The sequence below is a fragment of the Mixophyes fleayi genome, chromosome 4 (assembly GCF_038048845.1).
Source record: "Mixophyes fleayi isolate aMixFle1 chromosome 4, aMixFle1.hap1, whole genome shotgun sequence".
In the NCBI taxonomy this organism is placed as follows: Eukaryota; Metazoa; Chordata; class Amphibia; order Anura; family Limnodynastidae; genus Mixophyes; species Mixophyes fleayi.
The window spans coordinates 117,633,909-117,658,952 of record NC_134405.1 but is presented as its reverse complement, the minus strand read 5'-3'; the positions used below and the strand labels follow the sequence as shown (position 1 = coordinate 117,658,952).

The following is a 25,044-nucleotide window of genomic DNA, read 5'->3' as shown; positions in this document are numbered from 1 at the left end:
TCACATTGCACAATTTGTAAATATTTACCATTCCTTCCTTTTTTCTTAGTAATTATGGATTTGTACAGATACTGTTTAGGACAATTGCACAACACTTCCTTTTTTTTCTATTTTTATTTATCAGTAAATAAATGTAAAAAAAATACTGACTGTGTATGGTTTAGGAATTAAAAGCACACATATATAAAAGGTAAAGTCTATGGGTATTTTTTGGCTCTTAGGCTCCGACTGGTTGACCACCCCTGAGCTATGCAAAGCACTCATGTTGTATTGGATATGGTGTATAGAAATGAACAAAACAATTTCTGTTTTTAGGAATTTGATGGTTTCAGGGTGTTTCATCAGGTTTAGCCTTTATGTTTTGAGATACAGTTTGTTTTAAAAGAAATCCACTGTCCCATTTAAATGCTGACAGCAACTGGGAGTATGACTGTCATTGACTGAACACATTCATAGATACTATTACCACACATACATATCATTATTAATTCCTACCCTACTGCCTTGAAGCTTTTGACAGCTTAACATTGTTTAGTCATTTAGGGCCTGATTTAAAGTAGAAAGTAATTCCATGTGCATGGCGTAAACATGTGCTTGTTCACAATGTGCAAGTGCCAATAAACCATACTTGCCAATTTTTAAGACCTGTCTTCTCGGAGATCCCCGGAGGACAGGCCATGTGACAAGTATAGGAGGGCGTGGTCCCCTACACTTGTCATATAGCCCCACCCCCTATTATTAAAAATCCCAAAATTTGCGACATTGGTCGGGGCTTAATGGCATTAAGCCCCGCCTCCACAAGTGTCTGGGAGGTTGCCTACCCTTTCGGGAGTCCGGGAGGACTCCCCAAAATTCCGGGAGAGTAGGCAACTATGCAATAAATGCTCCAAAAATTTAGAGTTACATGTAAAATAGACCTGCAGAGGCAGATCATGTAAATATGCAAGTGCAGTAGAGTAAGGGAGTGAACACTTAAGTAAAGCACACCCCCTGGGGATGTGGCCTATTTAGATACACCTATATTGCATGTCCCTAAGGGCTGGTGTAAAGATATGACAGTTATTAAAAAATCCATTCATTCATTTAATAAAAACACAATGCCACCTGTCCATACAAAAGTATAACCAGCATCAGTGTTATAGCTTGGACTAGTTAATTATTTTCCATGGAGACTATCGGCGTGTGGTCCTCCTATAAAAACGATAACCAGCCTCCTTCAGGCTGGTCACATTGTAATAGGAGGACTCGCAGTATGAGGTCTCCTTGTCCTAATGTGAACTAGCTACAGCCATTGTCAGTTCAGGACTGAAGTCCATAGGAGAATAAGGCCTGCAAAAAAGAGCAAGCCTTCTTCACCAGAACCACCCAGCCCTATGCTGAATCACACTGGGGTTCTTCCTAGCACTGGGAACTGGTAATAAAGGTTAAGCCTGTTTTGGACCTCCTCCTGTTGAGAGAAATGCTAGATGCACTTCACCAGAGCGTGTTCTTAGATTTCAACATGTGAAGGACAAATTCAGGATTTTGTAGAGGAGTGTTTCCACGCCACTCTGCCATTGTGAGCATGACCAGCAGTGTGAAGCCCCTGCCTAAGTGGGACAGTCACATAAATTCGGGACTACACCACTAGAATCAGTACAGTTGGCAGACTGTCCTGCTCTCTCCTATCTGTTGTTGCAGCTTTCACTAACTGCTACTGCTGGTGTCTTAAACTTAGTTGCTGCTTGTCTGGATCCTGGAATGATTCTCTTTGCCATTGGAGTGATATTGTTAGTAGCAGAGGTGCTGATTGTAACATACCCCCTGTATTCACCAGGGACCCTTGTAAAGAGATTTGGGCTTCGTTGTTGGTAGGATGGAAAGTGTAACAAGCTGATGCCAAGTACAGAAGAGACTGGTCAATGTAGCAAGAACTGGTACTCAGCAACAATCAGGGCCCTCTTAACAACATTAAGGGCCCCCGGGCAAAGCAGTGCACCGGGGCCCCTCTATATATACACGTAAAATAAAAAAAGTGATATATATATATATATATATATATATATATATATATAAATATATATATCACTTTTTTTTACACACACACATACTGGTCAGCCGTCAGCGTCCCTTGAAATAATAAAAAAAAACCTTAACTTACCTTATTCTCCGATGCAATCCTCTTCACTCTTCTTCCAAGTCACTGCTGCTGCCTGCTGATTAAAGTTGTTTTCGCGCTGGGGACTCCTCCGTGCTGTGCTCCGCAATGGATGTCGGGCGGGTGTGATGACATCACGCCCGACATGCACTGCGAGCGCCGCATGGAGGAGGAAACCAGGGAGAGAGCTGGATCTCCAGCTGACCGCAAGGTAAGTATTTTCTTCTTTTTTTTTTTGCAGGATTTTTTTTTTAGCGCTGCCTCTGATGGGCCCCCTGGCCCGCAGGGCCCCTGGGCACCTGCCCATTGTGTCCAATGGAAGAGATGGCCCTGGCAACAATCAGATCCTGTAGAAATATCAAAACAATAGGCAGGATAGAGGTCAGGAATGGTCCAGGTCAGATATACAGTAATAAGTCACCAAATGAACAGGAATGTTGAAGTACAGTTATGGAGCCTAATACTCTGGTGCATAACTGAGGATAGACCAGGTTTAAATAGACTGGCCAATTTGAATTGGGCAGGCTTAGTGATGTCAGCGGTCACATGATCAAAAGCAGGGGCACAGGATTTCTAGAAGGGGGTTTCCAAATGCTTGGTTTCATAAAAAAACACTTGCAACAATAATAATAAAAATAGAAAAATACAATGTATATAAATGTAATAACATATGTTAAATAAACAAAATGAGGCATAAACTAAGTAGTACATTAAAATAAAATCACATTAATATTAATCTCCTTTAAATCCTTGAAAGTCAGAGACTGAGTCTAGCGAGCTCATAATTCTTCCAATCCATGAGAAATTGAAGGCTAACTTTAGAAACACAAGAGTCAAAAATCGGACTAATTCGTACTCCTCTTGCTGTTGTACTAAGATGTAGGATGGAGGAGATTTGGGGGTAAATGTATGAACGTGCGGGTTCTTCAACACCCGCGTGTTTAGCGTGTTCGGCGATTAAATTTCAAGCGGCGCTGCATTGTATGAACGCGGGTGTTGAAGAACCCGCACGTTCATACATTTACCCCTTGGAAGGATAAAAAATTGATTGCCAGAGGATTGAACAAGGAAACATGAAACATGTTTGGGATACATGAAGAGTTTGTTAAATCCAACTTGAAGGCTACCTGATTAATTTTTTGAAGAATCATAAAAGTCCCAATAAATCACAGAGCAAATTTCAAGCTTGGAACCCGAAGTAACAGCCACAACACAATTGTGGTCCACAAAAGGTTGACCTTTGGAGAGAGGCAAAAGAATCAAACAAGTAAGACAGTGCAGTAGTAGAGGGGTGGGGTCTAACAAACCCTGGTATTCACCACGGAATCCCAAAGGAGATCTGGGGGTAAATGTATCATACTCCGGTTTCTTCAACTCGTGGGAGTTCGGCGAGATGACAGCTAAAATTTAAAGTGGCGCTGCCTTGTAAAGGCAAGTTTTCCTTTACAAGGCAGCGCCGCTTTAAATTTTAGCTGTCATCTCGCCAAACTCCTGCGAGTTGAAGAAACCGGAGTATGATACATTTTTCCCCTGGGCTTCATTGCTGGTAGCTTTGCAGGTCGTTGCCCTCTGCCCTGCCATCAGGTGTGACAAGCTTGTGCGAGGTAGGAAAGGGACTGCTCAAAGTAGCAGTAACCGGTACATGGGCGCACAGTGTAGTGCCAAAACGAGGATTATAAAGGTGCGTTAGGACAAGCCGAGTGATCAACAATAAGGAACAGAATGAATACCAAAACAACAGGTAGGAGAGAGGTCAGGAATGATCCAGGTCAAATAAACAGTAATCAGTAACCAAACGCACAGAAATGTTGGAGTAAAGGTAAGGAGCCTTATTCATTGGCACATAACTATGTACAGAGCTGGTTTAAATAGACTGGGCTTTGACTTGGGCAGGCTTATTGATGTCAGTGGTCACATGCAGGGCTGTAAGGAGGGTGGTGCGGGCGGTGCCGTCGCCCAGGGCGCAAAGCCAAGTGGGCGCAGCAGCCGACCGCTACCTGCCTTCATACTTTCAGCCCTTAAGTTCCGCTTAAGGACTGAAGAAGAGAGAGAAGGAGAGATTAACTAACCAGAGTTTGATGCTTCACTCCTTAACTTCCGCCGTGGAAAGCATGGACAATCATCAAACTCTGGTAAGTTAATCTCTCTCTCTCTCCTCCCCCTCCCTCCTCCCCCTCCTTAGATTGGGGGCGCCGGTGCCCTGTCTCACCCAGGTCACCAAAATGTATAGTTACGCCACTGGTCACATGAAACCCAAGTTAAAATCTCCGACATGCGCTTGTTGCTATACAGAGCAGAACAGAGACAAAACACGTCTGTGGGGAGTGGGAGAGAGGCACAGACAGTGTTCCAGTAAGTGACACTCAAACTCCAGGTATGGCACTTGACACACATCAAGCGTGAGTAACCATTGTCACGCGCCAACCCTGCTCTCTCCCCTCGCCTTCTGAGCTAGCGGTGTTTCTGGTTCTTGGCCGCCCCGCAGTGTAGAAAGTGTTCCGTTGCTAGGCAATGGGATGCAACTTTCACATACCTATCAGCAGTCAGTGTGATGTCACTGAATGCAAGAAATTACTTTGTAAAACCTATATAAAGCAGAGTATTGGATCACTCCTAGGTCTGTTCCTGGTTCCTGTAAGTTTCTGTTCCTTGATCCATTTATTTTTGGACTTCCCTCATCCAACAAGCTTGTTGCTGATCATCCTTATACTTCATGATTCTGATTTCATTGGATTTCTGGTTTGACCTCGACCCCCTGACTGTTCTTCTGCTCTTAGATTCTGGTCCCGTTTGGATTCCTGGCTTGAACTCTGCTACCCCGACTATTATTCTGCCTCACATTTCTGGCCTTGCTTGGAACTCCTACTGACCCAGCTAGTATACTACACTCTGTCTGTGGCTCCAGCTACCTCGCTAGCGTCTGGCTCTGAGGACCGTGACCTGCACATTCCAAGCGGCTAAGACCAATCCTCCTTACAGGGGCCCCTGGTGAATACCGGGGGCATGTTAGACTCTGCACATCTTTGCTCAGTAGCATCAAATGCTTGCAGGAGTACGTCCATATTTCCAATGTGAATCGTGACACCCATTATATAATGCACAGCACCATACATCGGCCCAAGCTTCAGTACTAAGGTACTAAGATGTATTTAAGGTACAGTATCCTTATTGTTATTGTCTTACCAAGTATTACATATGCTGAAAATATTACCCATATCATTGTCTTCATCATCATATTAGCTATTAATAATTATTGGGACTCCCATTATAATTATCTTCTTCAGAGTGACAGTTATATTCTTCTTTGTCTTCAATAACAAGAGACTTATTTTTTACTTTTCACTATAATTATATTCTTCATCATCATTTTTGCAAAGACTTCCAACAATCTATGATGCTACCTCAACTTTTCAACTCAACGAGTTTATGCCCAAAGTTAATAAGGCTAGTTTTTCCATTTCATCGATGTTGCCTGTATTAAACATTAGACATTTCAGGATGTGTGCCCATAGATTTATTGAATAGTATAGCTCTCTTAAGCCCACGCCCAACTTCTGATCTTGATAAACAGCAGGACTTAGTACATAGTACTATCACACAGCCATCTTATGTGAAATTATATAACTGTTCTAGTTTGCAACTGAGAGTTATTTTTATGTTGTAATCATAATTTGTCTCTATTAATTGTTCTGTTAATCTGTATTGCACTAATATTGTATCACTGTTATTGTATGTCATTCATGGATAAATTGATCTCAGCCACTACATCCTTATCAGAGATTGATTTCCTGTCACTTTACCCACCAATTATCAAGTTATGGTCCTTTAAGTTACACGAGTATACCTTTTAATAAAAAGTATGCCAATTGACTTATCCCCCTTTCCCAGTGAGTGTGTGTGAGTGCCACAAATCTTTTGTAGAGCATCAGACAAGCGTTTGCTGAGACAGCCTATGGTAGACCTGCAACCCTGAAGAGAGAACATGACTCGGGGGGGGCACTGCATTAGAGAAGTTGAGAGAGATGAGATTATCCTAACAGTGAGATTTACCACCCCTCTCGCTGTGGTGATGTACCCGTGGGGCAGCAGCTACATATACTTAAGAGAAATGTTTAGAATAATGAACATTTTCTAGCATAGTTAGTTTGCACGAAGTACTATCAGTGAGTTCCCCACAATTATTGAAAGCTGGCCTCAGCAGTTAGTATAGTTTAAACTGAGAACTAAATGCAGTGCCTACTAAAAGGAACAGCAATGGGAGTAAAGTGATAGGATATTGACTAAACTATCATTTTATATTCCCTGACAATGTTTCCAAAAAACAGAAAACATTGCAGACAAAGGTGAATTACACCCAATAAGGAAAATCTGTTCTCTACCCTGCTCCTCTCAGCAGGGCCACCATCAGGGGGGTATGGGGGGTACTGTTGTACCGGGCCCGGGCTCACCAGGGGGCCCGGTACAACAGCGCAGCACAGACTTACCTGGGGCCCCGCTGGTCTCCGCTACTCTGTCTTCAGCCTGGCTGTCACCGTGACAGCCAGGCACCAGGATGCGATCGCAGGGGTGGAGAATTCATTCCCCCTGCGTTCATGTGATCTGGCTGTCACAGGCAGTGACATGATCGCAGGGGGAATGATTCCTCCACCCCTGCGATTGCATCCTGGTGCCTGGCTGTCACGGTGACAGCCAGGCTGAAGACAGAGTAGCGGAGACCAGCGGGGCCCCAGGTAAGTATGTGTTGCTGTTGCTCATGGGGGAAGAGCTCATCGGGGGGAGGGGCCGGCGGACACGGGGGCCCGTACTGGGCCCCATGATTTCTGTAGGCGGCCCTGCCTCTCAGTCCTAGAAAATTCATATCTTGTCACAACCAGAATTCGGAGGAGCGGTGCTGAGGGTAGAGGCTCCTTATTGGTTGCCAGGACAAAGGGCGGTAAGATGCGGTAAACCCCTGGAGTAATTTTGACTGCATTTCCACTTGATTGATTGTTGACTTCTTTCGCTGAAGGAAATTCTAAATTTGGAATAGAAGAATCAGTTCCCACCAAATGTAAAATGTGCATAAAATATATTAACTCATTAAAAATTGTGTAATAAATTAACTAAAATATTGTATGAAAAGTGGATTTGTAACAGCCTTCTATAAAACATAAATAATTTGAATGTAATACAATTTCTCAAGGCCCACTAAAAAATAAACATAGCAAACTATTTATATATACAATCACTCCTGAAGATAAATCAAGGACCAATCGGTTCTTCTCCTGAAGTGCTAATCTGGCAACAATAAGAATAGAGGAATTAGCACTGCATATACAGACCAACTATTTCAATTTAATATCATCAAAGTCCTAAACTTGAAATATGGGACTTCTAGTACAGTAGTGCAGACTGCAATTCCTTAAAACGTTCATATCTTTAAATGCAGACTGAGTTAACAACTATATCAGCAGAGTACCATCCTTAAAATTTGGGACTTTTAAATAATAAAGTGCAGTGATGCATTTGAAGTGTTGCTGAAAGAATAAATAAACTGTAGTTCTCTTGAATGTATTAGTGTATTTAAATATCCATTAAGACAGTCGTTAAAGTAACCAACTGTGTTGTTTCTTTGAATATAGTGACACCTTTAAACCTGCATTCATTTTATTGAAATTATGTAAAGTCATACTGTGTGTATGTCAGGAATCACACAGAAACTTCTGGATTTGAACAGCCAAACCGATTGACTCTAACCGTAGTAGAGGCGCAGTGTCTAACGAGGGGTAAGTATTCATCGAGGACCCCCACAAGGAGGTATGGGCTAAGCAGGTATCGGATGTGACTGGCAAGTAGACAGAATCAGGCATGAGTTCTAAGGTATACACAGTATAGCGAATAGTCCGAAACTCTCTGGCATGGATGGAATAAGCAGGAATACACTGATGTGGATGGAATAACCGGGAACACACTGTCGTAGATGGAAAAAACAGGAATACAATGGCATGGATGAAATAACCAAGAACACAATGGTATGGATGGAATAACCAGAAACACACTGGAACAGAGTATACAGCAGAATTTGGAGTGAGACAGAAGCCAACTTGTCAGGGCAAGGGACTTCATCTGGTGTCACCATCTTGCTGTCAAAGGTGCCATATATAATGTGCATGTAATTAGAGGACGGGGAAGCAGAGACCAATTGGAAGGAAGCATATAAAGATGATTGCAACTACTAAGGGTTTTTCAGGTTTGATGCCTAATATCTTTATGCACAAAAGCCATTATCAACATCCACTATCGGGTTTAATAATAAGTAGTTTGATTGTGAAATTACTTGTCACTTATGTAAAAACAATCCCCTCTCTAATCACATTTTAGGCAGCATTGCTAACTAATATCACATACCTCTCTAAATTACTTTAAAGCATACTTGCCTACTCTCTTGGAATGTCCTCCCAGATTTCCAGGATACTCTCCCTTTATGGCGCGATTCCCTTCTAATCGCGTCATCATCATCTTGACCCCTCTGCGCGATGATGCAAATCACCCCTTGCACTTGCCCTTTGAAGGTATTGAAAGTAGGCTACTGTGCTTTAAAGTGCAACTTGCTCTGACTACAGTATGAAAAAACACTGTGTCATGCTTGCTATTTCTTTCAGAAATAATTAGCTTTAGTTATTTATTTTTCCTCCTTCACTCATTGCTCTTATTTTCTACCTAATGAAAAGTAGGCGACAGATTTAATAGCACTATGTTAGTGTAAATAGAAATATGGTCGCTGCCACTGTGCTTTAGGAAGAGAATAGAAATTATGCTCATTTGATGCTTTAAAGACACCACTGCAGTTTTATATATGATAATAAGTCCACTTTAATAATCCTTGAATTAAACAAAAGATTGTCACTTACTTTTTATATATCTGATTTATTAAGGTTATGTGCCCACCATGGTGTAAGCATCATCTCCCCCTGGCTTGAGCTCAATTTCTGAATATACTGCGCAGGCTACAACTGGTGGTTTCATCTTGATTTCTGAATATTCAGCACCAGGTACACCCAAAGCTTTCATCTCCACTTCTGAATACTCTGCATCTGTTGCTAGCTTTGGTGCTTGCACCAGTGAGTACATAGATCTTAGGTTCTGGTCTTTTCTTTCGCTCACTGCATACGGTGTACCTAAACAGACATGGATTACAGGTAAATAATGCAGCCTTTATTTCATTTAAATTGTGTGTTTATTGGTTTGCAAAATGGAAATTATGATATCTTAGGCTGCCAAGCCTATTCCTGTCTGCTTTTCCCCTCCTCAATAGGGAGAGATCTATGTTTAAAACATGCATCCAATCTTCTAGTTGCTAAGGCATGACAGCTAGAGCCAAGGCACTTGACTCTAGCCTACTCTCCCACCCCCCATAAACCTAGATAAAAACAATTCAAGACAATTTTCCTCTTTAGAAAGTTGATGGCCACATGATTTATTATTGATTTGCCTATCCTGCATCTGGTCCCTCAGAATTATAATTTATTTACCTGGTTATCTGTGTTTTGGATCTCTGCCATTAACATTCACTTCATGTACACGTGTAATATGGCACTGACCACTATAAAGACTGCCGTCTGCACATTCTCAGTAGCAGACTACGGCTATTGGTCCTAGTGAGTCAGTTCTGATTCTGATAACTGCTCACTCCTCAGAATTCTCTGCTGCTACACTCTTCTCAGGTGTCTCTGCTCACAGCCTCTTCCAATGGCTTAATGCTAAGTATTCCAGCTCTTTGCCCTGCCCTTTTATGTCTAGCCTAACTCATCTTCTGTGTTACTTTCGGACCATTCCAGACATCAGAGTTATTTTGGATCTATTACAGTCAGGGCCGGATTAAGGAAATGGAGGCCCCTGGGCTTAAGGGGGCCTCCATTCCCCCGTGAGGGCCCCCCACATGATCCGAGCCGCCCTCCCCGGTGAGCCGAGCCGCCCCGCCTCCAAGGCACTTACTTCCTTCTCCTTCAGGCATTGCAGTCCTTCCCCGGCGCACTGTACGCTCTTTACTGAGGAAATCTCGTGAGAATGAGACTCACAAGATCTCCTCAGTAAGGAGACTACAGCGCGTCGGGGAAGGACCGCAGTGAAAGTGCTCAGCAGCATTGATCGCGCTGGGGGCGCCCCCGATCGAATCGATACTGCTGCTCAGCACTTTCAAGGGCCCCCTGGATGCCCGAAGGCCCCTGGGCTGTAGCCCAGTTAGCCCTATGGTTAATCCGGCCCTGATTACAGTCTGCAAGTCTTAGTGGCTACAATATACTAATGCATACCAGGGAAATGTTCTGCAGATCAATGAAACAAAGACCAAGATGAGGGCCTCCAGGCTACATTAAAACAGGCTTCAAAATATTAAAGAAATGCATTCAAATAAAAAAAATATTGTTTACAAAAATTATTGGAACTTGTGTGTACTATGAAACAACTTACATTCATAATCATCCGGAAGGGCTACAGCATTTGGAGGACTGTAAAATGAATGATACAAACATAAATATGTTTACACATAAGTGCCCAATATATTAAGGTTCACTGTCAGCAACAGCTTTGTTATCCACTACCGATGAGATTCGCCAGGTCTCACCAGCAAAATTTTCCCTTATTTAACAAGGATCACAGTGGTACCAGTTAATTAATGTTAATTAATGAAAAATGCTTTATTCTTAAAAGAAATCATGTTTTTCAATGGCCGATGTTATAATTCCAATGTACATGCATGAACCAGCCAGCCGCATCCCACGTGCGCATATGCACTTATTACATGGTAAATGTAGTACCAGCTCTTGTTACAATAAAAACCAATATATCTTGATGGCAAATTTAGTAACTATTCTCACTGCAATATTTTACAAACACTGAGTGACTTATCGGGGCATATTCAATTGTCCGCGTTACTCGGAAAAGTAACGCGGCTTGCACACTATTACCATTATTACGGTAATAGTGCGCATAATTACCATTATTACGGTAACTTTAACGCCGGCTTTCAGGGAGCTGCGAGCTGAACTCCAGCTTAGAATAAGGTAATAACGGTAATAGTTTTAACGCTGTGTTACTTTTGCAAGTAACACAGGCAATTGAATTCCCCCCATTGTGTTAAAAATTATTTGTTCATTGCATGTTTTAATAAATAACGTAATGTTTTCCTTCCTGTAAACTATTCAGATATAGTAAAGCACCATACATAAAACCTCAAGTCTTTAATGTACTTATCATATTATCATCCTTATTCTCTACAGTCTGTTATTCCTTATGAGGATTAGATCACAATACTCATCGAAGATTTCAGTATATTTAAATTAGAGATGGTCACTGACCCCCGTGTTTTGGTTTTGGATTCGGTTTTGGATCTGGATTACCGTCGTGTTTTGGTTTTGGTTTTGGTTTTGCAAAACCGCCATTGCGTGTTTTGGTTTTGGTTTTGGTTTTGTTTGGTTTTGTTTTGCTATTTTTTTGGAAAATCCATGTTTTTGGGCCTAAATTAACCCAATTTAGTGCTCCAACTGTTTTAGAGACAAGTAATCTAATTGTTGAGGTAATAAATCATCCAAAAAAACAGTTTAATTCTTCGTTGGTAGGCCTATTCTACACACAAAACAGATTGTCTTCCTCTCCATCTATGCATATTGGCAATGCAGCCTTCGTCTTTGAATGTATATTACACCCTACACTTATAGTTAAATATGTAAAGAAATGGAAAAAGCCAGTTTGGTTTCTGTCTCTCAAGGCCCCCCTCCACTTGTATAAAATACCAAAAAATTCAGCCATTATAGACTGTACAATATTAATTGACATGGAGAAAGCCAGTTTGGTTTCTGTCTCTCTAGGCCCCCCTCCACTTGTATAAAATACTAAAAAATTCAGCCATTATAGACTGTACAATATTAATTGACATGGAGAAAGACAGTTTGGGGTCACTCTGTCTCTCTAGGCCCCCCTCCACTTGTATAAAATACCAAAAAATTCAGCCATTATAGACTGTACAATATTAATTGACATGGAAAAAGCCAGTTTGGTTTCTGTCTCTCTAGGCCCCCCTCCACTTGTATAAAATACCCAAAAATTCAGCCATTATAGACTGTACAATATTATGAAAAATGGACAAAGCCAGTTTAGGGTCACTCTGTCTATGACACCCTACCCTTAAGGATAAATTGCCCTAACAGCAGCCTTTCAAGATGGTATGTGATATGGAAATGCCACAAGTCCCTTTCCTCTTTGGGGGTAGATTGCACCCTACACTTACATAGAAAGTTTTAAAAAGATGTTATCGGCATCATCTTCAGCTTAATCCTCACCCACATCAGTGTGTACGTCATCATCACAGACTATCAATTCATCGCCACTTGAATCCGCCATTAGAGAACAGTCAGTGCTTGGATGTCTTGGATGGTGAAGGCCTTCCTCGTGGAAGATGTAGTTCATTTTTATAAACATCATTTTCTCCACATTTTTGGGAAGTAACCTTCTACGGCGATCACTGACTAAGTTCCCTGCTGTGCTGAACACTCGTTCAGAGTACACACTGGAGGGTGGGCAGCTTAGGTATTGCAAAGCAAGTTTGTACATGGGTTTCCAAATGGCCTGCTTTTCTTCCCAGTAAGGAAAGGGACTGTCTGACATTTCCATATCAACTACCTCTTGAAAGTAATCCTCCACCATCCTTTGCATGTTTATACTCATATTGGATGGAGTTATGGGCAAAGTGACACATTTTTTTGAAAAATCCTTCAAACCAGCCCAGATGTTAAATTGTTCTGGTCTGCCCCCTGTGTCTTCCCTGCTTCTTTTTTGGAAATTTAATTTTTTACGAGCAACAGCTTGAGAAAGTGAAGGAGGACACGTCGTCAAGCCGAGGCCCAGTTCAGCGGCCAACTTGCTGAGCAATAGCTCCTTGCAAAAGTTCACATCTCGCTCATTTACAAGTAAAGACTCAATGTAGGTTTTAAACCTTGGATCAAGCACAGTGGCCAAAACGTACTGATCCGAGTTCAAGATCTTAATAACTCGAGGATCATTGTGAAGCGAATTAAGTACTTGATCGACAAGGCCAACATACTTTGCTGAATTGCTTGCTTTCAGCTCCTCCTTCATTTTCTCAAGCTGCTTTTCCAATAGTCTAATTAAAGGAATGACTTGGCTCAAACTAGCAGAGTCTGCACTGATGTCACTCACCGGACCGTGAGTGCCTCTTCCCGGACATTTAGGAACCGTGGCCGTCCACCATCCTGAGGGTCTGCGCATGCGCAGCCCTTTTCTATACTTCAGTGTATACCCCTTTAACTTAATTGGCAGATCAGGCAACCTCCCTATATTAAGCACCTGTGGTCACCACCACGTTGCCTGATCTTGGAGTCTCATTCCTCATGAGTCTCTGAAGGTGTTCCTGTATTACTTGTGTATTCAGCGCTGCTGATTCCTGTGGTTTCCAAACCACTTCTACTACTGTGGTTCCATACCACTTCTACCATCAACTGTATCATCGTGACTGTTTGCTGATTCCTATCCGCTGCCTCCGTGCACTACAGTCTTCTACACCACTTCAACGTTATTTTATATCAATGTGACTGTTTGCTCATTGCTATCCGCTGCCTCCGTGCACTCCAGCTTTTACCTCACTCACCTGCTTCTCATCAAGTCTGTTTGCTGATTTCTATCCGCTGCCTCCGTGCACTACAGTCTCCTGCTTGCAACTCGCCTGTGTTCAACATCGTGCCTGCCAGCTGACTACTATCCGCTGCCTCTGTGCACTACAGTCTCCTGCTTGCAACTCGCCTGTGTTCAACATCGTGACTGCCAGCTGATTACTATCCGCTGCCTCCGTGCACTACACTCTCATCTCATCTTTGCTGTGACTTCCTCGAGACTGCCGCTTTTCATTACCATCTGCTACACTTCGTGATCTACAGCTCCTGCCCTGCGCTGCACTCCTGTTTCCCATCGCTGTTGGTTCCTGTGGTTGCTACTGGTTACCTCCGTGTGCCGCCGAGTCCTGCCGCTGTGGTCAGCGCTATCGTCCATCTCCTGCTGATCCACTCTCCACGCCTTCACGTGTTCCACTGGTCTCTACCCTCCTGTCAGCATTGGATTTGTATCTCTTCTACTACCCTCTGCTGGATCATCTCCATTCTCCTGGGCCTCCTATGAGTCCAGTTCCACGTGTTGCTGACTCCTGTGGATTCGTGTCCCTGTTGGTCTACTCATCTGTGCGCTGCACCTGCTAGACCGCTGCTTCACCTATCCAGGGACTTCCTATCCAGTCGGCCTCCAGCCGCTCAGGTACCGCTGCAATCCCATCTGACTGCTACTGCTGAACCACGGTATGCATACTTCTCATTGACTGTGCTGTGTATTGCATATCTTGCTGGACTGTGTTTGGTTCTCTCTGGAGTCTGCTATCCGCTGAGTCTATTGCCATCATTGACTGTGTTATCATTGTGCTGGACTACTTCAAGAGACTTTCTAGATTGCAGACCTGATCAGTCATTTACATATATATATATCTATATTGTGCATATTACTGTGGATCGTGTATAAGGTGCCTGTGTATATCCTGTGTTGCAGTCTTCCCCCGTGCACCTCCTCACATATATATTCAGTGGTACAACTTGCTGATGTCAGACCACTGATCCCTGTTTTCGGTATCACCTGTTCCATTATCCTCTCACATAGCAGTGGTACAACTTGCTACCGCAGACCACTGACTACCTGGATACCTCCACTTGGATTCCATTCCTTCACTCAGACAGCGGTACAACTTGCTACCCGCAGACCGCTGACTTTCATCACCTCCTTGTTTCTGTTGGACATTCCTCCTCACTATAGCAGTGGTACAACTTGCTATCGCAGACCACTGACTACCTTCACGTGTCCTTGTCCATACAGTTCCTTGTGTATCATTACCTCAGTATTACCAGTGTTGCTAGTCATAGACTTTCCTGAGCATCTCATCGGCCATCATTTCATGTTCCGTGATCACCCAGCTACCAGAGTACCCTATTACCATCTACATTGCTCTGGTAAGCCTACCATCTGGTGATCCCTGGGTAAAGACTCCTAGTGCCCGTGACAGTAAGATCAGGCCATGACAGACCCAGATTCGGAACCAACAGCTATAGAGATGCTGCGGTATCTGGTTACCCGCATGGAACAACAAGATGTTCGTCAACAACAGTTGCTGCAATGTTATCAGACTTTAGTCGCCCAAGTAACTTCTGTGCCAAATGTAGCAGCCACTGGTGATCCTTCCGTGTCGTCATCTTCTTCCCCTGTGCCATCCCAGGTGTCTACTGCTTCCACGCTACACCTGCCTACTCCGTCAAAATATGATGGAGACCCCAAAACCTGTAGGGGTTTTCTTACTCAATGCTCAGTTCATTTTGAGCTCCAACCTCAAAATTTTTCTACCCATCGTTCCAGAGTGGCCTATCTTATTTCATTGTTTTCAGGACAAGCCCTGGCTTGGGCCTCCCCTCTGTGGGAAAGAAACGATCCATTGTTACAGGATAGTGCCGAGTTTATTTCCACGTTCCGAAGTGTATTCGATGAACCAGGTCGTGTTATTTCCGCTGCATCTAGCATTCTCCGTCTTCGCCAAGGATCTCGCACTGTGGCTCAGTACGTCATTCGATTTAGGATCTTAGCCTCTGAACTTCAGTGGAACACTGAAGCACTAGTTGCCGCCTTCTGGCAGGGGCTTTCCGATAAAATTAAGAACGCACTGACTTCACAAGAACTACCCTCCTCTTTAGAAGATTTGATCTCTCTTTGCCATCGGGTAGACCTGAGGTTTCGTGAAAGAGAACCTGAGAAAATAACTTTGGTTAAAACACCTCTTCTCTCAAATCCTCAATTTCACCCAGCTTCATCTCCGGGGATACCCATGGAGATAGGTCGCTCCAAATTAACTTTAGAGGAGAGGGACCGAAGAATAAAGAATAGACTTTGTATCTATTGTGCCGATTCTACGCATATGCTCAATTCTTGTCCCAGGAAATGCCGGGCTCTAACCAATACTGGGGAGATAAGGTTAGGGTTCCTGGAGTCCTCTCCATCTTCTACGAAATTAAAAGCCTGCACCTTTGATGTTACAAATTCCTGTGCTACCAAAGCCTTTGAGTCACAGGCATTGATTGATTCCGGAGCAGCAGGAAATTTCATTTCCAAATCATTAGTGAATCAATGGTCCCTACCAGTGATTACTTTGAAAACACCGATTACTGTGACTGCTATGGATGGATCACGTCTCATCAATGGTCTCATCACCCAGAGTACGTCTCCAGTAACGCTTCAGATTGGTGGGCTACACCATGAAGAGATTTCGTTTTTAATTCTTCCTGTTACTACAAGTCCGATTGTCTTAGGCCTTCCATGGCTTCAGTGTCACTCTCCCCAGATTGACTGGCGCACTTCTCAAGTTACATCTTGGGGAGCTGAATGTCATCATCGTTGTCTCTCTCAAGTGGGTTCATTCAAAAGACAGCATTCGTCTATTCCACCAGGTCCTCCTCCACAGGATCCTTCATCTACGGATCTGTGTGATAAGGTTCAGTCTGAACGCCTTCCTCCTCATCGGGCGTTCGTGACGTCATCGGACGTTGAAGATGGATCTCAGGGGTCATCTTCAAAAAGTCAAGTGCTGGTGGTTCACGGTCACCATCCGTCTTTTCCAGAATTTCCTGCCCTCCCGCCCACCCAAGTTCCTGCGGTGGAGACTGCTTGTCAGACCTTTAAAAATATCGGGTCTCAGGTCAAAACCTGTTTGAAGAAAACATCTATCAAATATAAATCTTTCGCAGATAAGAAGAGGCGGGCTATTCCACCACTAAAAATTGGAGATCGTGTCTGGTTATCTACTAAAAACATTCGTTTGAAGGTCCCATCTATGAAATTCGCCCCTCGTTTTATTGGTCCATATAGGATCATTCAAGTAATCAATCCAGTATGTGTGAAACTTCTTCTTCCTAAGAATCTTCGGATTTCCAATGCCTTCCATGTGTCTTTACTCAAACCTCTTATCATCAACCGTTTCTCAACTCCTCCCTCAGCTCCGCAGCCAGTTCAAGTTCATCAGGAGGAGGATTTCGAGATTACTGAGGTATTGGATGCAAAATTTGCGCGAGGAGTCCTCCACTTCCTCGTTCATTGGAAGGGCTTTGGTCCTGAGGAGCGCTCTTGGATCAAAGCTGAAGATCTTAATGCTCCTGCCCTTTTGAAGAAGTTTTACTCCAAAAATCCGGACAAGCCCGGTTCCAGGCGTTCTGTGCCCACCTTTAAAAGGGGGGGTACTGTCACTCACCGGACCGTGAGTGCCTCTTCCCGGACATTTAGGAACCGTGGCCGTCCACCATCCTGAGGGTCTGCGCATGCGCAGCCCTTTTCTATACTTCAGTGTATACCCCTTTAACTTAATTGGCAGATCAGGCAACCTCCCTATATTAAGCACCTGTGGTCACCACCACGTTGCCTGATCTTGGAGTCTCATTCCTCATGAGTCTCTGAAGGTGTTCCTGTATTACTTGTGTATTCAGCGCTGCTGATTCCTGTGGTTTCCAAACCACTTCTACTACTGTGGTTCCATACCACTTCTACCATCAACTGTATCATCGTGACTGTTTGCTGATTCCTATCCGCTGCCTCCGTGCACTACAGTCTTCTACACCACTTCAACGTTATTTTATATCAATGTGACTGTTTGCTCATTGCTATCCGCTGCCTCCGTGCACTCCAGCTTTTACCTCACTCACCTGCTTCTCATCAAGTCTGTTTGCTGATTTCTATCCGCTGCCTCCGTGCACTACAGTCTCCTGCTTGCAACTCGCCTGTGTTCAACATCGTGCCTGCCAGCTGACTACTATCCGCTGCCTCTGTGCACTACAGTCTCCTGCTTGCAACTCGCCTGTGTTCAACATCGTGACTGCCAGCTGATTACTATCCGCTGCCTCCGTGCACTACACTCTCATCTCATCTTTGCTGTGACTTCCTCGAGACTGCCGCTTTTCATTACCATCTGCTACACTTCGTGATCTACAGCTCCTGCCCTGCGCTGCACTCCTGTTTCCCATCGCTGTTGGTTCCTGTGGTTGCTACTGGTTACCTCCGTGTGCCGCCGAGTCCTGCCGCTGTGGTCAGCGCTACCGTCCATCTCCTGCTGATCCACTCTCCACGCCTTCACGTGTTCCACTGGTCTCTACCCTCCTGTCAGCATTGGATTTGTATCTCTTCTACTACCCTCTGCTGGATCATCTCCATTCTCCTGGGCCTCCTATGAGTCCAGTTCCACGTGTTGCTGACTCCTGTGGATTCGTGTCCCTGTTGGTCTACTCATCTGTGCGCTGCACCTGCTAGACCGCTGCTTCACCTATCCAGGGACTTCCTATCCAGTCGGCCTCCAGCCGCTCAGGTACCGCTGCAATCCCATCTGACTGCTACTGCTGAACCACGGTATGCATACTTCTCATTGACTGTGCTGTGTATTGCATATCTTGCTGGACTGTGTTTGGTTCTCTCTGGAGTCTGCTATCCGCTGAGTCTATTGCCATCATTGACTGTGTTATCATTGTGCTGGACTACTTCAAGAGACTTTCTAGATTGCAGACCTGATCAGTCATTTACATATATATATATCTATATTGTGCATATTACTGTGGATCGTGTATAAGGTGCCTGTGTATATCCTGTGTTGCAGTCTTCCCCCGTGCACCTCCTCACATATATATTCAGTGGTACAACTTGCTGATGTCAGACCACTGATCCCTGTTTTCGGTATCACCTGTTCCATTATCCTCTCACATAGCAGTGGTACAACTTGCTACCGCAGACCACTGACTACCTGGATACCTCCACTTGGATTCCATTCCTTCACTCAGACAGCGGTACAACTTGCTACCCGCAGACCGCTGACTTTCATCACCTCCTTGTTTCTGTTGGACATTCCTCCTCACTATAGCAGTGGTACAACTTGCTATCGCAGACCACTGACTACCTTCACGTGTCCTTGTCCATACAGTTCCTTGTGTATCATTACCTCAGTATTACCAGTGTTGCTAGTCATAGACTTTCCTGAGCATCTCATCGGCCATCATTTCATGTTCCGTGATCACCCAGCTACCAGAGTACCCTATTACCATCTACATTGCTCTGGTAAGCCTACCATCTGGTGATCCCTGGGTAAAGACTCCTAGTGCCCGTGACAACTGACCTCACATGTCACAACTTCAAATGGTTTCAGCACCTTGCACAGCACTGAAAGGATTCCCCACTGTGCAAGAGTGAAATACATCCCCCCTCCTTTCCCAATGTCATGACTTGTGCAATATGCTTGGATGGCTTTGCGCTGTTCCTCCATCCTCTGAAGCATGTACAGGGTGGAATTCCACCGAGTTACCACCTCTTGTTTAAGTTGGTGGCAGGGCAAGTTAAACTGCTCTTGGAGCTGCTGTAATCTCCTACATGCTGTGGCTGAATGCCTGAAATGGCCTGAAATTTTACGGGCCACCGAAAGCATCTCCTGCACCTCACGGTTATTTCGTAGGAAGCTCTGCACCACCAAGTTGATGGTGTGAGCAAAACAGGGAATATGTTGGAAATCACCCAGCTGTAATGCTCGCACTATATTGTTGGCGTTATCTGAAATGACATATCCTGGGGAGAGTCCGAGTGGTATAAGCCATGCATCAATCACATCTCTCAGTTTGCGTAACAAATTGTCAGCCGTATGCCTGTTAGTGAAGCCGGTGATACAAAGAGTGGCCTGCCTGTGACAAATGTTACGTAGTGGTGTACATGCTGCTGCTGTTCCTGCTGGTGAAGGTGAATGACCAACCCAGTGGGCTGTCACAGTCATATAGTCTTTGGTTTGGCCACTTCCACTTGTCCACATATCTGTGGTTAAGTGAACAGTGGGCAGAATGGCATTTTTCAGCGCAATCTCTACATTTTTACACACTTTTTGGTTTAGTTGTGGAATAGCTTTACGGGAGAAATGGTGTCGCGATGGAATTCTGTAACGCGGACACAAAACCTCAATTAACTGTGAAAAACCAGCTGCGTTTATTGTGGAGATTGGACGCAGATCTAACACTAACATTGCAGCCATGGCGTCTGTGATTCGCTTGGCGACTGGGTGACTGCTGTCATATTTGCTTCCCCTCGCAAATGATTGTTTCACAGTTAATTGCTGAAATGTAGGACTGCTCATTTTATTAACCTGCCTCTGGGATGACGATTCACCCCCAGCAGCAGCAACAGCAGCAGCAGGACTAACGCTTTCTTCAGAGGAATCAATAATAGTGCCGGAGTCATCCAGCCTTAAGTGGGATGCCGGGCTAACTCCGAGCGCTACTGAGGATATTGATGAGGATGGTGTGGTGGGTGTATTTTGTAGCCGTCGGTATGTCGGTGAGCGGAGGGTCTTAGCTGATGAGGGAGTGCTTGTATTCTTTTGGGAAGAACTTTCAGCTTTTCCCAACACTTTGCCATGAACTCTCGTTAAATGGCGTAACATAGACGAGGTTCCAAGATGGTTAAGGTCCCTTCCTCGACTGACTGTGGCTTCACATACACTACAAATGGCTATACAATTGTTGTCTGGATTTGGGTAGAAATAATTCCACACATAAGAAGTGGATTTTTTTGTTTTATGCCCAGGCATGACAATGGCCTTTTTCTTGTCACGTGCCAGAACTGCTGCCACTGGTGCAGGACTTACACAAACAACCTCATCCTCATCAACATCCTCATTAGCGCCCTCGTCGCCTACACAATTCTCCCCCTCATCCTCTTCTAATTCCAAAGTGGCATCCTCAATTTGGGTATCACCGGCTACACTCGGGCTATTAAGGCACACATCAGCAGAATGCTCACGATTAGACATCCCACTGTTGGATGGACTCTCCACAGGGATTGTTGTCATTTGTGAATCAGAGCAAATATTCTCCTGTAATGCCTCACTGTTATCTTGCAGCTCGGCTTTGACGCGTAACAGTAGTTGTGCACCAATTGTAGGCTGGGTAACTTTTTGGGATCTGCCACTAATAGCCAAAGGTGAAGGCCTCATTCTCTCTTTGCCACTGCGTGTGTAGAATGGCATGCTTGCAATTTTTTTTTTATCGTCACTTAACTTTTGCTCAGTTACACTTCTTTTTCGCTTCAATACAGTAAATTTTTTTTTGGTTTTTGTTTTTTGCACTAATTTGAAAACACTCTGTTGTTTGACATCGCCTTGGCCAGATGACGTACTGGGAACACTAACATCAGGACTGGTGACAGAACCTGGTTGCTCATTCAGATCATATGTGGACTGCTTTGAATCCATTCTGAGCGCAAACCACTGGGGAGTGCTAAAAATTATTTAGTAGATTCTGCTGACAGTTATGACTTTTGACAGCCAGAAATATTAATGCACAATTAGGGAGGACACCCCAAAAGCACTGAGGAGTGCTAAAAATTATTTAGTAGATACTGCTGACAGATATGACTTTTGACAGCCAGAAATATTAATGCACAATTAGGGAGGACACCCCAAAAGCACTGAGGTGTGCTAAAATTTATTTAGTAGATACTGCTGACAGAAATGACTTTTGACAGCCAGAAATATTAATGCACAATTAGGGAGGACACCCCAAAAGCACTGAGGAGTGCTAAAAATTATTTGGTAGATACTGCTGACAGATATGACTTTTGACAGCCAGAAATATTAATGCACAATTAGGGAGGACACCCCAAAAGCACTGAGGAGTGCTAAAAATTATTTAGTAGATACTGCTGACAGATATGACTTTTGACAGCCAGAAATATTAATGCACAATTAGGGAGGACACCCCAAAAGCACTGAGGTGTGCTAAAAATTATTTAGTAGATACTGCTGACAGAAATGACTTTTGACAGCCAGAAATATTAATGCACAATTAGGGAGGACACCCCAAAAGCACTGAGGAGTGCTAAAAATTATTTGGTAGATACTGCTGACAGATATGACTTTTGACAGCCAGAAATATTAATGCACAATTAGGGAGGACACCCCAAAAGCACTGAGGAGTGCTAAAAATTATTTAGTAGATACTGCTGACAGATATGACTTTTGACAGCCAGAAATATTAATGCACAATTAGGGAGGACACCCCAAAAGCACTGAGGAGTGCTAAAAATTATTTAGTAGATACTGCTGACAGATATGACTTTTGACAGCCAGAAATATTAATGCACAATTAGGGAGGACACCCCAAAAGCACTGAGGTGTGCTAAAAATTATTTAGTAGATACTGCTGACAGAAATGACTTTTGACAGCCAGAAATATTAATGCACAATTAGGGAGGACACCCCAAAAGCACTGAGGAGTGCTAAAAATTATTTGGTAGATACTGCTGACAGATATGACTTTTGACAGCCAGAAATATTAATGCACAATTAGGGAGGACACCCCAAAAGCACTGAGGAGTGCTAAAAATTATTTAGTAGATACTGCTGACAGATATGACTTTTGACAGCCAGAAATATTAATGCACAATTAGGGAGGACACCCCAAAAGCACTAAGGAGTGCTAAAAATTATTTAGTAGATACTGCTGACAGAAATGACTTTTGACAGCCAGAAATATTAATGCACAATTAGAGAGGACACCCCAAAAGCACTGAGGAGTGCTAAAAATTATTTGGTAGATACTGCTGACAGATATGACTTTTGACAGCCAGAAATATTAATGCACAATTAGGGAGGACACCCCAAAAGCACTGAGGAGTGCTAAAAATTATTTAGTAGATACTGCTGACAGACATGACTTTTCACAGCCAGAAATATTTATGCACAATTATGGGGGACACCCCAAAAGCGCTGGGGAGTGCCAAATATGAAGAAAAAATAATAAACCTTTATCCTCCTCTCTGCACTAGCTATTTTGGTTAGAGCAATTGCAAGAACAATATTGTATTCTCTGTCCCTGCTCTAATTAGCCTATGACTACACCCTGCTCTCTCCCTCTGTCAAATGGCGATGGATTGCTGTGGAGGCGTGTATTTATAAAGTTGAAGTATCGCGAGAACCGAGCCCCGAGATCCGACGACGTCACAATGACGTTCGGCCTCGATTTGGATTCGGAATGGGCGGGAGAGTACCGAGCTGCTCAGCTCGGTACTCGGATACCCAAAGTTCGGGTGGGTTCGGTTCTCGGAGAACCAGACCCGCCCATCTCTAATTTAAATCCAAAACTAAAACAGCTTTATAGACATATAAGCAATACTTCACCTGTGATTTGTTTTCATCTGTTTTCCTAAAGAGAAAAAAGAAAACACTATAATAATGCTTTATCAGAATAAGATGAAAATTATTGTAAAAAAATGTCTAATCTTACCTTTACGCTTGATGCAAAACCAAATCAGCAATAAAATGCCAACAAAGACAACAATTCCTCCTATAGTTCCGGCAACTATATGAATAGACAGATCTATAAAAACATTTTTTATTTATTAAACATGCATTAAAATGTATCATTTGATAATTAATTACTTTCCAGATACAAGTAAAAATAAAAACCAGGTAGTGAATGAAAACTTAAAGACCTCAGTAGATAAGTAATTCAAATTAGTAAATTATTGTGATAGGATCCCAATAATTAGCATAGCTATCACCACTTTTTAATAAATATACCCTTAGTGAGAGACATGAAAATATAAATTGTTGTACAGTCAGTGGGGTCTATTTAACAATCAGTTTTTTCATAAAAATTCCCCGAAAACGATAGCCTCATTTTTAAGAGTAGCTTTGCATTTTTTAAGCGAAATCCATAGCAGTCCCCATAAATGTCTATGGGGATTGCTATGTAACCAGTAATGAAAAGACATTTACACATAAGAAAATGTACGCTCAGGCTGGCGTACATTACCGTAGGTGTAATTTTTCAGTTCTGCTCTATGGGGAGAACGATGCGATAGAGGGAACTTCGGATCCATCACCGCATCTTACTGCTCTCTCTATCGCAAAGGTGGTCACTTTGCGATAGTGACCATAGAAAAGATAGAAGAGCAGAAACAGCAGTCTTTCGTGACTGCTTTTTCTGCAAGTTATTTAATAAATGCACACAATATTTCAATCCTTATCTTTGCGATAACGATTGAAAGGGAACGTGATAAAAATGCGGTCATTTTTAAATATGCTCCAGTATAAGGCTAGGTAAACACTGGCCCGATGATTGCACAAAAAACCTCCAATCAGTCGACATCCGACAATTTGGTCAGATATCGTGTGTATAGTGACACGATGATCTGAAGTCGTTCCAAAAGTGCCGATCATCGTTTCATTTGGTTGGTCGTACTGTTTAATATTTTCCGACCAATCACCGACCGATCATGTAGTGTGTATGCACCTATGCTCACGATCTCCATAGAGTTTACAGAGTTGTGTTCTTTTCAGCCGATGCTAGCGATGAATGTCCCGGGGAATAAATGTAGAGAGTGCTGTAGAAGGAATAATTCATTTGTTCGTTCTGAGACAGAATGTTTAGTTTCAGAGTCACAGAAGCTAACAAAATTCATTAGGACATGTGGATAGCTATAAAAAGCTGGTTTAATCAGTGTCACAATGTGACAGGAATGAATGAATATTGTGCTGTCATTCTCGGAAGACTATAGGACCAGATGAAAAGCACAGATCTGCAGAGAAATCGTGTCAGTGTGTATGCATGAATCGCCAGACTTATCGGACCTATATATTCACTATGATTTATTTATTTGCAGATTTACATATTAATTATTCTCATGCAACTAGTTTAACCCATGAAATATACCTTAGTCTCCTGTTCCAGTGTTATGGTCTCAATATCTCCTGCGTTAGGCTTTTCTTACCTTACTATTTTATTTTATGATGAGGAATGGCACTGAATGTTGAAAAGATTAAA

The 25,044-nt window shown here is 43.2% G+C and overlaps 1 protein-coding gene across 7 annotated transcripts in view; it reads right to left on the bottom strand.

The window, feature by feature from the left end:
• Positions 1-6,881: 6,881 nt before the first annotated feature.
• LOC142149941 (uncharacterized) overlaps positions 6,882-25,044 on the bottom strand; it is a 30,674-nt gene continuing 12,511 nt past the window's right edge. For 5 of the 7 annotated variants that reach the window (XM_075205216.1, XM_075205221.1, XM_075205220.1 and 2 more), the window contains 4 exons: positions 23,503-23,595; positions 23,397-23,421; positions 10,586-10,623; positions 8,965-9,294 (listed from right to left, as the gene is read on the bottom strand). In XM_075205216.1, the coding sequence (XP_075061317.1) occupies positions 9,053-9,294; positions 10,586-10,623; positions 23,397-23,421; positions 23,503-23,595 (398 nt within the window). In that variant the 3' untranslated portion in view covers positions 8,965-9,052. Of the gene's footprint in view, positions 7,152-7,264; positions 7,415-8,964; positions 9,295-10,585; positions 10,624-23,396; positions 23,422-23,502; positions 23,596-25,044 lie in introns of those variants that run through there. The other 2 variants (XM_075205217.1, XM_075205218.1) reach the window with 2 other exon arrangements.